General features: G+C 35.4%; 2 protein-coding genes across 2 annotated transcripts; one reads left to right on the top strand and one right to left on the bottom strand.

Moving 5' to 3' along the window:
• The first annotated feature begins 3,041 nt into the window (after window positions 1-3,041).
• LOC110788168 (uncharacterized) lies at window positions 3,042-4,630 on the top strand. The gene is made up of 3 exons (XM_021992805.2): window positions 3,042-3,971; window positions 4,055-4,227; window positions 4,309-4,630. The coding sequence occupies exons 1-3, from the start codon at window positions 3,159-3,161 to the stop codon at window positions 4,421-4,423; spliced, it is 1,101 nt and encodes a 366-aa protein (XP_021848497.2). The 5' UTR covers window positions 3,042-3,158; the 3' UTR covers window positions 4,424-4,630.
• An 83-nt stretch (window positions 4,631-4,713) lies between these two features.
• On the bottom strand, window positions 4,714-12,899 carry LOC110788175 (nuclear transport factor 2). The gene is made up of 9 exons (XM_021992812.2): window positions 12,605-12,899; window positions 12,359-12,493; window positions 9,894-10,203; window positions 9,126-9,391; window positions 8,621-8,807; window positions 7,052-7,173; window positions 6,901-6,966; window positions 6,257-6,338; window positions 4,714-5,211 (listed from the first exon to the last, which is right to left on the bottom strand). Exons 1-9 carry the CDS (start codon window positions 12,632-12,634, stop codon window positions 5,102-5,104), a joined length of 1,308 nt encoding a protein of 435 aa, XP_021848504.1. The 5' UTR covers window positions 12,635-12,899; the 3' UTR covers window positions 4,714-5,101.
• Window positions 12,900-15,377: the final 2,478 nt, after the last annotated feature.

Here is a 15,377-nt window from a genome sequence, read left to right as displayed (position 1 = left end):
ATTGCACATTATAACTCATGTATCTCTTAAAATTGTTTTATGAACCATTTATTTATTTTATTTTATTTTATTTTCTACATGTAAAATTAATCTAACCACTTTACCGTCAACCAAGATATATATAAATCTTGATGTTCCAGAGGTTCATAAATTGAAAGAGATATGGAGGTATAGTTCATATACACATATATGGTTTTTATACTTCAAAACTACTCCGTACGAATTAGTCTCATTAGAATCTGTTGTTGCTTGGTGGATATCCTGTTTTCGATTGGAGTTTTGCTTTTGGATTTAGAGATGCAATAAAAGTCTTTTAATTCCGGAGTGCTACGTACAATGCTAAATTAATTATCAAGTGAGCTAGAGAAAACAATATAAAATTTCCTAAGGAAAAAGATCAATTTTACAAGTATAAACTATGGTAGAACGAGACATGCATAAAATTAGTCACAATTGTAGGATGAAGGATTGATGACGCAGTAAGTCAACATAGTGAAGAAGGTATAATTAATTAAACGGTTGAAATTGAAATCGTATATGGATTTTTTTGTTTTTAGACTTGAGAGCTTACAGTATAGCCTATTAATTAGCCTATAGGATGGTTTGCGGATATTCTATGATACGTTTTCAGCCTATTTACCAATAACACTCCATGCATGAAATTCTAGATACGTTTTCGGCTACAAACTAACACTCCATGCATGAAATTCTATGATACGTTTTCGGCTACAAACTAACACTCCATGAATGAAATATAAACATGATTCACTCTTAATATATACTATATGTTCACTCATAATTTAGATGTTCATCTCTTAATTAATATATGTTTTCTTATATATATTGTTGTTATTGTGAAAAGTTAGAAACTACAATTATTGGACAACTCGAAGTACAACGTACTAAAGAAATCATCTCTAAAACGATGATATCTCAACTCTCATTGATCATATCCAGAAAACTGTTGAAAAGGTATTTAATATTTTTTACATTAAACTTTTTTTCCTATAGAAATACAGAATTGTTCATGTCGTAGTCACATTTATACATTAAACCCAATCTAACTTAACTCTATTATTTGTGAATATTTATATGATTTAATCTTCTACTGTAAGGCGAAAGTTACTAAAATCATGGGTTAAAATAGCTGGTATTATATCTCATGCCAGGGTTGTAAAAAATGCATCATTCAAGGATTAAAAGGCTTTTATACCATCCTTTGCGAAAAGTAAAAGGCCAATTCCAAGGTTTATATTCTACACTCTATAGCAAGAAAGAAGATGGTTATTGCAATTAATTGCCTAATTTTAATTGAAGATTTTTATCTGTTGTTAGAGTTGGAATTTATGAGTAACAATGGTGATTGGTGAAAGTGATAAGGATAAGTGTTGAGGGTTTAGAATGATAAATGTCAAATTACCACATGGGTTAATTTGTTTTTAAAATTGAAAGTAAAAGCTACAAGTCTAAAGCAACAATATAGGGAAAGCTTAGGCCTTGGACACGAGTGGACATGAGTCAAATAGAGGGGTATGTGCTTCTTATGAAAAATGATGGACGTGAGCTACAGATTTTTGGTTTCTTATTTCATATCATAAATTTTGTGAAATTATGTATATACATTATACATTGATTTGGGGTTAACATAAAAAATAAAATGATGCTAACGGAATCCATGTATTCACCAAAACGCAACCTAATAATATAAGTAAAAATAGTTATTATAAAAATAAAATAAAAACGAAACCTGTGCATCGCACGGGCTTCAAAACTAGTTTACTAATAATTCTAATGTTAATTTTGGCAACCCGTCTATTTGTTGACTTGTTGAAATTAAGGTTGTTCCCATGATTTGAGTATGAATCATATTTATACAATTTGAACTGGTAATTTACTTTTTCTGATAGGTTAATTATTCTTCAACATTCTGAAACTATGCTAAAGAAAAGCTTTCTAATTCGTTGTCTCCTACCCTTGTATATTCTGTATGGGGCCTGCGTACAACTCAATTCTTACTTTTGACTGAGAATCATATTATCCGTAACATAAATAGTTACATACCCCGTTGTACAATTCCTTTTTTTTTTTTTTTTTCTTTTACTAAAAAAGAATATTTGGACTAGAACCTTAGATGATGCCTAAATTAATACCTTGGATAACTTTATACTATACCTTATGAATGAAATTTATGATTCAATTGTTTGTTGGTCCTTAACTTGAACGTCTTAACGGCTAACTTTGCTAAATGTGGAACATAATTAACGATACAAAGTTGAAATGAGAGGCAAATATGACATTTAAATAATGTCGAGCTTGGACCACCATCATAATGTGCTCCACCAGACTCCCATCATTTTAGGCTCTAATTTTCCTCGCCAAATATAAAAAACGTACACTTTCATTCTTATAGGTTCTCATCGCAATTTAGAAGGTGGACCATGGTGCACATAGAGCATGATGCATCTTAAGAACATTAGTATAATAGTATATAATTAAAAGAACATCTGGTTACGTAAAAAGAACATCGACATATATTTTTTTATATATTTTTAATAAATTCTGATTTTTTATAACAAAAAAGTAAAACATTATATTGCATGTTCTTTTGTCGTTGTGTCATGTTCTTTTGTTTATACACATGTGTTCGCTCTATGTGCACCATGGTCCATAGTCCACGGATTGGGTTCTCATCTACTCAGCAAGTGTATTTTTTGTCACTCTAATACTTCATTGTATGTTTGTATGTCTCTATAATAAAAGATTGCCATATTTCAAACTTATCAATTTGTAGCCACATTTTCCCTTTTCTAAACAACATCCCACCCACTCAAACTCTTTATCAAGAGTTTTGGCAGTTTCCATGTGAAGCACTGAATGCCATACCCTAAATTATCACCAAAAAAAGGTGCAAAATTTCATAACTAAACGGTCCAAAATCAACAAAAAGCAAACAAGAAAATGACATTTTACTTTTTGCCAAATTTTTTATTTTTAGTCCATACATTAAGATTTGTCTATTATCATCCCTCTTAATAATAGCATATACTACCAAAATATCACATTATGCAACTGGCAACCAAGCTTAAGCACCCTGCCTTTCTTTCAAATTTTGATTCCTCACCATTTCTCCAAACCTACCAAGAAAATATTCCATCAAAATGATGCTTATTAGAAGCACTTCCACCCCTATTCTTGGCTCACTTCTATCGTCGTGCTCGGAATCTCCCAACCACGGCGGCAACCTCTCCGAGTTCAACTCTCCGAACCACATAAACACCAAGTTATCCTTCCACCAACCATATACATCTCCTCTGAACCTTATCCCCCCATCATCATCACCATTCTCCAAGTCCTCTCCTTCCATTAATGCCGAATTCACACCCGAGGGCTCTCATCATATTCATGGCTCTCCAATCAACACAATCCGAAGAGCACAATCAGAGGGAAACTTGGAAGGGTTAGCCTACAACAGTTTTGATGAATTCAACCATTCTACCCCAACCAAGAAGTTTCCAAGGAAACCCCCCAGCTGCAAAGTTTTGCAAACCATCCCTTCCTTCTCGATGTCCAGATCAAATAGGCGGTATGAAGATGGCGAGGAGGAGGAGGAGGAAGAGGAAGAAAGTTATGAAGAAGGCGTAGAAGAAAGAAGCGGGGATTTAAGCTTAGAGAAAACCATGGCATTCATGAACAATTTAAGGTTACAAGAAAGGTACCTTAATGTTCAAGAAGAAAGTGAAAATGTGCCCTCAAAGATGCACCTTGCACGGGGTCTTGGAGTGTTTACCGATGGCGGTGGCTATAACATCGGAGGAGGCAATGGTGGAACTGGACAAAATAAACATAAACCAGTAGGTTATGGAGATAATGGAAGAGATGGGGCTAGCATGGCAGAATACTACAAGAAGATGGTTGAAGATAATCCTGGAAATCCATTGCTCTTGAGAAACTATGCTGAGTTCCTGTATAAGGTCAGCCTCAATCATTTATTTTATCTTTTCTGCAAACAATGTCATATATATTCAAAATTATTACTGCTATCTATCCCCTGCAGTCTAAGAAGGACCTCGAAAAGGCGGAGGAATATTACTCTCGAGCAATACTAATGGATCCTGGAGATGGTGAGATCCTTTCACAGTACGCCCAGCTAATTTGGGAGCTACATGGTGATGATGAACGAGCATTAAGCTACTTCCAAAGAGCTGTTCAGGTTTCCCCAGAAAACAGGTTGGTATTCAATCCTACATCCGACTTCTCTCTTCATAAATATTTTTGCTGAATGTTTTTGTATCTTGTGTTTTTCTGCAGTCATATCATGGCAGCATATGCTAATTTTCTTTGGGAAACAGAAGAAGATAATAATAATGTATGCACAAAACTACCAGCTCGTCATCAGAACGCCATTGTCGCTGCAATGACATAGGTTTTCAGATACATACAGCCGTAAAATATTTGTAATATTTCAATTTTGTTGTGCAAGAGGCAGCCCTCTTTTTATTTTTATTACCGTCCTTCAACTAGTAACAAGTTGTATGTTCAGACGAGATTTAAGATTCTCAGTACGAACAATGGACTATAACGTTATACACTTATATATAATATATTCCGTGAAAATAAAAGTTCAATACTATATGTTACTCCGTAAAACATTTGTTTTTTAAACACATTATGGGAAAATCAGCAAGAAAGTAAAACAAATTCAGTGCTGCTCAATTTGAAAAAGTCATATTTGTATTTCCGGGGAAAAAAACTCGAAATAATCTCATTAGTCAATCAACCAAAATTCATAGAACACAAATTTCAAGAGAAGGCAGCCAAATAACCAAATAACCTGGCAGAATATTCAAAAAAATCCCCATAGAGATGAAAAACATATGGGGACGAAGGCAGCAGCATACATGCACCTTCTATAGAGAAATGTAAACTAATTTATGCTTCGGGTAAATAACTCAAATACCCCTAGATCAAGGGTGGATATATCTAATTGTCCATCACTAACAAGTAACAACCAAACAGACAAAAATAACCTACAGAGAAAGAGCAACGATGTAGCATCACTCTTGACCGTCCCTTGAGCCAGATAATTGCTTCTTCATGTGCTTTAGTAGAAGCCATTGCCTGAGCCTCGTCCAGTGTTTCTGACCCCACCACGTCCTCTTGTTGTGTTATTTAGGTAGCTACCTCGGCCTCTGCCTCTGCCTCTAGCTACAGCTGCCCAAGGGTTAATCAGAGAAATCAAATCATTAGCTAATCTTCAAATTTCAAAAGGGCCATTAGTGTACAAAAGGAAATAAACTTATACATAAGCAACATGTTGAATCTCCAAACAAGTCCCATCTTAACAATATAACACATCAAAGATTCAAAGGAATCAATTTATGCATATCAACTCATGTAGTCATGTACTTAATTTTCATTCAAGCTGCCCAATGTTGTACTTTTATTTCATTATAAGATATTATCCCTTCAGTCGCTTGATCTTGTCCGTAAATATTGGTACAACTACAATTACAACGACCAATGTCCTTGGATACTTCGCAGAAAATAGGCAGAGCCTTTCAGTTACACTCAAATCCAATCATTCACAACGATGGCCTAAATTTAGAGTCCATCATTACAACAGAGCTGTCCACGTAGCCATAACCCCAAGCTGCCACCAAACCGTAGCCAACTTAATAGAGTGATACTAAATTCGACTAATGTTTCATCAAACTTTTATCCAGAACATGGTATATTTGACCAGACTTCTGAAATTTGTTACTAATTAGCAAAAATGAAGTTCCTTTTCTACACTTTGGTCAACGATCCAACTGAACCATCGCCAAACAAGGGATCGGTTTGTCCCTTATCATTGCCTCTTTACTTAACGAATGCATATTACCCAATCATCTTTCATTCTTTCTCCTTTCCCAATATGATAATAAAACTTAATTGGCCAAATATCACAAACTGATTGTGAAAAGTTTAAAAGGACAGTTATTGTGGGAACTAAGGCAAGATAAGTTGGTCTTAGGAACTGAAACAAACATAAATATCGTAACTTTAAATATTGAGACCATACTTTAAGGATAGCCTAACTCCAAAAAGAATTTCTAACAAGTAATATCTGGCAACTTCAAATAAGCTTCAATTTACTTCCAGTCCAAGTGGATTAATAAAACGATTCTTTTCAAGTTGGTCAGTGTATTATTATTCCATAACCTTAATAACCCAGAACTCATAACTAATTAACTAGTGAGGCATATACGGTACATACCTCCACCACGTGAACTGCTGTTTCCGCCTGATTTCCTCGGATCAATATGAACTTGTCTACCAAGAAACTCTATAGGAGAATTCTGTAAAATAAATCAATGAAGTTAGGCTCAGAAATCAAACTAAGCAGTTTTGACAATGTCAAAGGAAAAAGGTGGAATTCCAGAATGTCACTTGACACACAATTCCACAGCATTGCAAGGACTAAACCTTTTAACATCACTCCTCTATACTATTTATTACTAGAAGCACACAACAAAAATAACAGGTTCTACACCAACACATTTCTGGACGTACGTATATCAGAACCCACATTTGCTCAAATTGAAGATTGGAAATAAAACATAACCACTGGAAGGAAGAAAAACAAAGGGATGTCTGCTAAAACTTTATCAACATATCACTATCAATAATTAACAAGTGGTGCTGCGGTTTATAATGTACCAGCATAGCAGTAAGCATAAGACACACTCACATCTATCCTTCTGCTAAAACATTATAAGCATATCACTATCAGTAAGTAACAAGTGTTGTTGTGGTTTATATTTATAATGTACCAGCATAGCAGTAAACATAAGAGACACTCACATGTATCCTTCTGCTAAAACAGAGAAAGATGGGTAAATGTGTTGACAATGAGATTACCTTGATTGCATTTTGAGCACTAGAATTGTCTTCGAATTCGACAAATGCATAGCAAACTCCAACATCCTGTATGTTCAAAAGTAGAGAATCAAGTAAGTATTCTCCAACAAATCCAAAATCAGCTTCGCAAAAACATGTACATAAGACTCACCGAGAGATGCTTAATGAATACTCCGTTGGGTTTGACTCTACCAAACTTTTTGAACTCCTTCTCAAGATCAGCAGTAGTAACACTTGATGGCAAGCTCCTCACATAGACAGACGTCTGATCCCCTGAATTGTACAAGTACCCCCAAACAAATGAGAACAAGAGGATATGCAGTACAAACACAACATAACAAAATGTTCCACAGGATTTTAGATATAATTTATGGACAAAGTAAAAGCATTCTTTTGTAAGCGTCAATAGAAGAAATATTTACATTATAAAGGCAATCAGGATAGAATACATAAAGCTATTTAATGTTGCTTGGAAGTTGAAAAGGAGGAAATGTAACAAGGCAAGACCCTTTGTAGGCAAAACTTGGAGCAAAAAGAAAGAGGGAGTTTTCTCATTACAAGTTTTCAGGTGATATGTGCTAATAACGCCAAGAAACAATGTGTCTTACACAAGAATTCTTTTAGGAAAACCTCTCAAAAGCAGCTTTAAACACGCCCCAGACACAATGCAGCTAAAATAATACCTAATGAGATCTACTAACCTCCGAAATAAAGCAAGTAAAAGGTGCAAAAACTTGGCATATGATCCTAGATAAGGGCACCTCCTCTCAACAGAATAACGAACTTAAAGCTAGGCACCTACTATGGAAACACTGGAGATGCAGTTACCATTGATATCCGACTTCAATACTTATAGTTCCTGGAATCAAAGTGTAAACCCATTTTGTTTTAAGGAGCTTAAAAGTTGAAACTGTCAATCACTCATTTGGACATCCCCGCTTTGGAATTTCAAAGGGTCCCATACCCTTTCACACCCTCCTTTCGAATACTGGAACATCAGTTTTGCTGCTCAGAATTTTGCCAACGGCCCATATTTAGTTGAATCATAACTCTCAGGTAACATATACAGCCTTCAGGATACCTTCCTCAGACAACATTACAGTATAACCATAATGGCACAACCTTCCTTAGGAATCATTACAGGAGATGGCATAATCCCGCATGAAATCCGGGAACGACAACCGAAAATACATTGTAGCTTACAGACCAAAACAAAGATACATTATCTCCAACTTATTAAATTACAGATTCAGACAGGCATAGTCAAGCGACTCAAGCCAAACAAATTCAAAATTAAACCAATACAGCAACTGGTGTAATTTGTTTGGTTGACAAAAAAACTTTCTGGAAAGTAGTGAATACAGGAGCTTTCACTGAAAAAAAAAGACACGGACTTACTAGCAAGTGGTTCATGCTCACCCTAGGTTAGTGAAGACAAGTTCTACAACATGCAGTCAAGAGTCAACTAACAGTGAACTGCATTTCCTAGAAAGTGAAGCTTTCTACACCCCACCACCAAATGTTTGTCGGCAATAGTAATTGTGTTGTAAATCTACCCAAGTGTGCATAGCCCCACAAGCAATTCAAACTAGTGTTCCATGTCAACATTAAATTAAAGAACCCAATACGCAATCCACACTAATCAAAGGCTAACAAAAAATAAAACAGAGTCCACTTGAGACTGCAAGAGGCAAACACAAAATAACTGGTTTGCACTTACCTTCTTGAACAGAACCTTCATCAGCCCCAGTACTAGCTGCCTCGGGAACAAATGACGACGCTGATGCGTTTAATTGTGGAGCATTTGGTTGCACCTTCTGATGCTGCTCTGATGGTGGTGAGACGCGAGGCCTTACATTAGGTTGAGAAACAATTGGATGTGAGGATTGCCCTTTCGATGCTCGCAGCTGCAAAAATTGACAGTCGAACATCAGGAATTGGGTACTTTATGACACAAGTGTTGTCTCTAAAATCATAAGATTTGGAGTAATTTTCAACTTCACATCAATCAGAAAGTGCAACGAGAAGTTTCAAAAAATTAGATCTATTTCTGTATAAAAGAACGTGTATAATCCAACCAGAACCAAGTAACTCATCAAATCCAATATAGAAATATAAGCTCCTTCAACAAGAATACTTCAAACAGACATGACAAGGAATCAACTTGTCAAGGAGATCTAAATAACGTAATACAAATGGCTAGCCACATAAAGAAGAAGGCATACGATTGAAGCATATGATAGTTTGGGTGGCTCCCCAACAGGCTCATCAGCTGGAGCAGATATCGGGTCTTCCACATAGTTCATATGATTCACCGCACTTTCAAGCGGAGCCGGTTGTTCAACAGGGGCCTCCTCGACAATGGTTTCTACATGAGGCTCTTCATGTTGCTCTTCATCGGGAAGGCTATATTTGTCTACAGGGGTATCTTCTTCAATAGGAATTGAATTCACATACTCCCTCGTCTCTTGCTCCAACTCAAAATTAGACCCTGCAACAGAAAACACGTTGAGTTTTAAGAATCCAGAATTGAAGGGCCATAAATTATGTAAACCGAACTCACTACAGCAAACAATAAAAATAAAATAAAAACCAAACATGAAATGACGTTTCTTCATGTCTAGATGGCTAGATGCATACAACATGAAATGGTGGGTCTTTCATCCTTGATTAGTCTTTCAGCACGGGCTCTTTCTAGATTGGTGCACTCACCCCTAGTTAAAGCTTTAAGGATTTAGATGTATGCAGCTTTTAGTAGTACTTTGCGTTTCAAATGATACACAGCAAAAATCACATGCACTTAACAGTAAGATTTGGCCATATAAACCGAAGCAGCAATATTTCTAGTACATAAAGCTATAATAATCTACTGAGTACAGTATTTACAACTGGCCACACAGAAGGTATTATCCCAACACATCCAGACAGCAAGAATATCACAAGCTTCCCTCTAACAGAACACAAATAAAAGAATAAACCGCTTTCATCAGTACCTGGATGCTCAAAGCGAGGACTGGATGCAGGTATTTCAGAATCAACCTTGATTTCCGGTACTTCTGGCACTGGATGCTGGTTAACTAGGACCTCTTCATTAAACTGAAGAATATCATTTAAGACATAAAAACCAGTCTCCTGGGGAGCTAAGAAGAAGGCCTGTGTAAACCTCCTCTTGCCACTGAAGTTTCCGGACCTCACTACGCCTGATACAATAAGCAGAATGCCACCATTCAAAGAATCTTGGCAATTTAATTTCGTCACTTCAACTCCACTGACATTTAGAGAAGTAAGTACTGTATGAATATCCTGCCAAATAATTGCAATAGTTTTGTCAAGGAAACACATGACTTAAGGAAACACATGACTTAACTTCTGCCGATAAAGAATGGAAGCATAACTTAGATTCACTATTTTATATGCTTGCGTAGCTTAACTTTTGTTCAAGAAATGCATTACAGAAACTTGGGAACATATGCATGCATCAGATTGTTGCATCTGTTGATAAATATGAAAATGATGCAACTCACTGATCAAGATGGTATTGTCTTTATTTCCCTTGCTTTTATTTCAAATTTCAGATTTATCTAACCCTGCCAAAATTTTATTAAAAATTACACAGATTTTAAATTACTTAGCGGAAAGTGGAAATACTAGATCCTGTCTTTGCTGCTTAACAATTTCCACCTCTTTAGCTTTATATGATCAATCAACAATATGAATTTAAACCAGCGATTTTGCAAAATGCCGTTCTGCAACGTCTGTTTCAAAATCAAATTGTGCAATTGCATTCACCTGTAAGTTGTGTTATGATCTTTTAGTCACTACACATGTTTTGAACTTTTTTCCTTTAATAAATATAAAGTAATAAGATGATCTTAAACTTAGTTTAAAAAGGCGCAAGGCGCACTAAGGCGCACAAGGGTCATGGAGCCTAGGCGCAAGGCGCACTAAGGCGCACAAGGATCATGGAGCCTAGGCGCAAGGCTCACGCGCGCGCCTTTTGGATACAAGGCGCACATAATTTTCTAATAAACCTTAAAATTTGGTATAGAAAAATATTAACACAATTTACACTCAAAACAACATATTTCTATTGGAGTGTCATATTTTCTTGCCGGTTCATAAGCATTGCGTGATCCCGTCGATGGAGTAGTGCCAGAATTAGAACCTTCCATGGTAATTACAAGCTGGAAATATGAAAATTAACTTATATTATGCTACTTCTATTACCCAAAAAGCTAAGGTTGTAGAAATATGATTGTTGATAGGTCACATGGGGTGTGTTTATATCATTAAAAAAGAAAAAAAAATGTAAATAAAAGATCCACGTCATCCTACCGCGCCTGAAGACTGAAGGCGCACAAGGCGCTGCACCTTGTGCCTTACCTAAGGCGCACGAAGGCGCGCGCCTGGTTGACATCAGTGAGCCTGGAGAGCTCAAGGCGCCGAATGCTGAGCCTAGGTGAGCCTTGCGCATTGGGCGCGCTTTTTTAAACTAAGATCTTAAATATGGTGATGCATTGGATTATTTTTCAATTTTTCAGTCAGGCAACGATAAGCAATTCCCTACCTTCCCTAGTTAAAATATTTCCCTAAACAAAGGACCGGAAGAGCGATTCAGATGTGTCATCTGTCAACTAAAGCACCAAAAACCAACATCATAAAGGAAAAACATAGAGTGACAAAACCCGGCAACTAAGGATTCGGCGAAGAAGGTAGGGCAACTCTTCTTTGGGTGGATATCTCCAGTGACAGTAAATCAATATTTGGGTCAAGCAACAGATATGGCATTTCCCCCATAGTATTAACTTGCTTCCCCCCAGAGTTAGTTTCTATACTTCTTGACCTAAACCCTTCCTATTTACCAAGATGAATTTTAGAGTAAAATCCCAGGATTTTATATACCAATGACATAATGGTCCATTCCTGATTAAAAAGCTGGACATTGTTGAGTATTAAACTTGTGTGTTTAATCTTCTGTGCTGAGCGATAGACATTTTTTCGCAAAACTCATTCGTTCCTTACGAGAAACCAGACTAATACACCTAATTAATTGTTCTTTCAGTGTCTTACAACCATTTTAAACACATTGATCATTCATGAAAGCATTAAAGATACGATCTTTCTTTGAAGAAATTCAAATTACCAACTTCATTCATATCCTTATCACCCATGTTGAAACCATTGCTCCATAAACCCCTCAATCAATCAATGTCCTTCCACAACAGCTTGACTACTTAATGTAATAACACCACTATTATTAAACAACCAGATGATGCTTGTATATAGCATATAGTGTTTGACATACAACCAAACTCACTAACAATCCCGTCAACTAGTTTAGTCGATAAAATCATATGGGGATGGTACCCGTGACCTCAAATCTCGGATCGAATCTCGTCTACTTCACTACCTTAAAAAGCACAAATACAAACAGAGGATGAGAGAGAAAGATCATTACCAATATAGTTGAAACAGTCTGCGTATCATCCCCATCAACTCGAGTCAAGGTACTTGAATTATTGTAAAACTGATGAGAGTACTCCGGCGATTCCTTAAGCACATGATAATATTTCGTAATAAAGTACGAACCAACCTGATTATTCAAAACCCCACAAAAATAAATCAACAAAAAATCAGAAAAACTGAGCAAATTCCCGCAACAAAAAAAATCAAAAATTGAGGAATAAATAGAATGAAAGATAACCTCGAAGGCAGAGGCAGAACCAGCCGCCATGGTAAAGGTTGAAGCTAATCTAGAGAGAGAAAGAAAAAACCCTAATTCAAATAATCTTGGGATAAAATTTGTGATATGAATAATAAATTCTGAATGAAGATTAAAATCGGGTATTTATATCTGTAAATAAAGAGTCAAAAATTTGGGGAGAATCTTGTAGATTGGGAAGAGAGAGAAAGTAGAATTTGGAGTTTAGATCTGGAGAGAGAGAAAGAGAGAGTGTAGTGTCTGCTGCTGAAGTGGTGTTTCGTAAGCAATTTATATTAAGGTATCAAATTTGGTAAAGTCGCCTCATCTATAAGAGGAAATTTCAATTATGGTAACCTTTCTTTTGGGGAATTTGGTATTAACACTCCAATTTATGGTAAATAAATTCTACACTGTTTTCTCTTATATACTGAGTAGTTACTCCGTTATTTTTTAAACGGCACAATTTGACTTTTGACATTATTCATATAATCTACTAATTAATCTCAGTCGTTGATTAAATCAATCTAATGGTCTACAATCTACCTGACTAGAAGAATTCACTAAATTGTGTAATTTTGCAGCGCTGAATGACCCCTCCCCTTCAAAATCAATGGCGTTTGCAGATAATCTGTAAGTTTCATCTCCCTCCTACATCTTCTCTTCATAAATCACAAATTAGGGTTTCATAATCATTAAAATTCTTCCCAAAATCAGCAATGATGTTCTATGTTGAAGAATAAATAAGATTTACTCTATAAATTGAATTGTATTATCTCTTCTTGTTTTCTTACTTTTGAATTACTTAATTAGATGTTCTTATATGTTATTTTAGCGGTGATTTTGGTATAAAAAGAATGGTATTTCCCTACTTTTCTAGGTTTTGGACTGAAATTAGCTTTTTAACTACTAGAATATTTCATAGAGATAATAGGTAATTTACATTTTACAATCACATGCTAGGTTGTTTATTAACTTTGAATTTGAAGTTTTGGTGATTATAGTTGTAATTTTATTGGTTGTATAATGCGACTGCTTGGAACATTGGTACATTTACGGTATGATACGAAGACATTTACTTCTTACTTCTCAAATATTTGCATGCCTCATATGTATATTTGACGTTTATGAATTTTGCTAAGAGAAGAGAGGATATTATAATATATTCCTGTGTGAGGAAGTAATTTGATCATATTATCCACCAACATGTTTCTATTTGAAGTTCAATTTTGTACAGATATCTGTAGTATTTTTTTCCAACTTCCTTATTGTTAATTTTTGATGATTTTCCATGACCGTACTTAATAAATATAAGGAAAACTCGTTAACAGTTCATTATATTGTTGCTTTGATGGGGTGATTATGCAGAAGTTGTACAAGGTATTTGTGGACTTGAGGTTCAAGGTGCACAAAAAACTGGAGCGTACAATAGCCGGTCTTGACCAAGTCATTGAGAAAGTGGAGGAAGATGCTAGTGCAAGAGAAGAAAGAAGGTATAAAAGGAGGCAAGTAGTGGAGGAAGCCGAGGGTGACGCATACTTTGCGCGATTTCGTCTTAATCAATAACATGTCTCTTCCCTCCCTCCCTTCTCGGCCCATTTATATCTACTTGTGGGTTTCAACTTTTTTGTTTCGAGATTCTGATCTAATGACTAATGGTTGCTTATTTGGCATTAAATCGCAGAATGCATCAAACAAATACCCGACTAATGTTCTTGAATTCGGCTGAGGATGTTGTTTTTTTTTTTTCTTTTTTCTGTTGATCAGATCCATTGTACGGTTGTACGTAGTGTTGGAATCCTTCTCTTTTCCCTCTTGTATAGCATAATATCTACTATTTCATCATTGTCTATTGCAATTTATGTTATTTATAAACAGCTTATGTCGCATAAAGATTTTGATTTTGATGTTGTATAGTGCCCTCTGTCTAAAATTCTTTTGGTCTTGGACATGTTGATTCCGAGCTTTCTTTATTCGTTTCTTTCAGTTATTAGTAATGCATATTAGCTCAATTGGTATAGCTTTGTGCATTTGCACAATGATGTAGGTTCGAATCCTACATAGACAACTTTTGTATTCTGTTTATGATTTTCATTCTCCTATTTGATTATTCTTTACTTTTGAAACAATTCTATTTACTTTTACAAGTTCATTTAGAAAAAATCAATTTACTTTTAGAGAAACTTAATCTACGTTAAGATAAATAGGCATTGGACGAAAGCATCTCCTATCCTATTTGATGATTCTTTACTTTTGAATAAGTCCTATTTACTTTTACGATTTTTTTATTTACTTTTATGATTTCTTCATTTACGTACTTTTGAATTGAATAAAAGAAAAATTATGTCAACCTATTTTAGAGCAAAGAGATAAACTAGTTATACCTTGAATCAAATCAATGACAATGAAAGTGGAAAATAATTTAAATGCACTTTTAAGAACAACTTCATTTACTTATATGTATATTTTGTTTACTTTCGTGTTTTATGCTTTATTTTTTTAATAAAGATTTATGTTATTCGGATGGAACCCTACAAGAGGGGGGAGAATTGTTATATGGAACTTGCTAGCCAATTTTGCGGAATTATAAAGGAACTTAAAGCAAATAGAGAAACAACGCAAGAGGGATTTTACGAGGAAAATTTTTAGGCCCAACTGGAAAGAAAACCTCGACTCAACTCAAACTTTTTTCACTATAGGGCAACAACTCAGTTACAAACCTATAAGGAACACGAGCATTACTTGAGTTCCTCTATAACTCAAGTTCCCAATAGTT

Source organism: Spinacia oleracea, chromosome 6 (assembly GCF_020520425.1).
Source record: "Spinacia oleracea cultivar Varoflay chromosome 6, BTI_SOV_V1, whole genome shotgun sequence".
Classification (NCBI taxonomy): Eukaryota; Viridiplantae; Streptophyta; class Magnoliopsida; order Caryophyllales; family Amaranthaceae; genus Spinacia; species Spinacia oleracea.
The sequence above is the reverse complement of the archived record's forward strand: the minus strand, read 5'-3'. Positions and strand labels throughout refer to the sequence as shown.

Coding starts and splice junctions, on each gene's coding strand:
- LOC110788168 (XM_021992805.2), top strand. CDS start 3,159: ATGATGCTTATTAGAAGCACTTCCACCCCTATTCTTGGCTCACTTCTA. Junction 3,972..4,054: donor ATGCTGAGTTCCTGTATAAG/GTCAGCCTCAAT, acceptor TATCCCCTGCAG/TCTAAGAAGGACCTCGAAAA. Junction 4,228..4,308: donor CAGGTTTCCCCAGAAAACAG/GTTGGTATTCAA, acceptor GTTTTTCTGCAG/TCATATCATGGCAGCATATG.
- LOC110788175 (XM_021992812.2), bottom strand. CDS start 12,634: ATGGCGGCTGGTTCTGCCTCTGCCTTCGAG. Junction 9,392..9,893: donor TCCTCGCTTTGAGCATCCAG/GTACTGATGAAA, acceptor TTTCTGTTGCAG/GGTCTAATTTTGAGTTGGAG. Junction 6,339..6,900: donor GTGCTCAAAATGCAATCAAG/GTAATCTCATTG, acceptor TTTATTTTACAG/AATTCTCCTATAGAGTTTCT.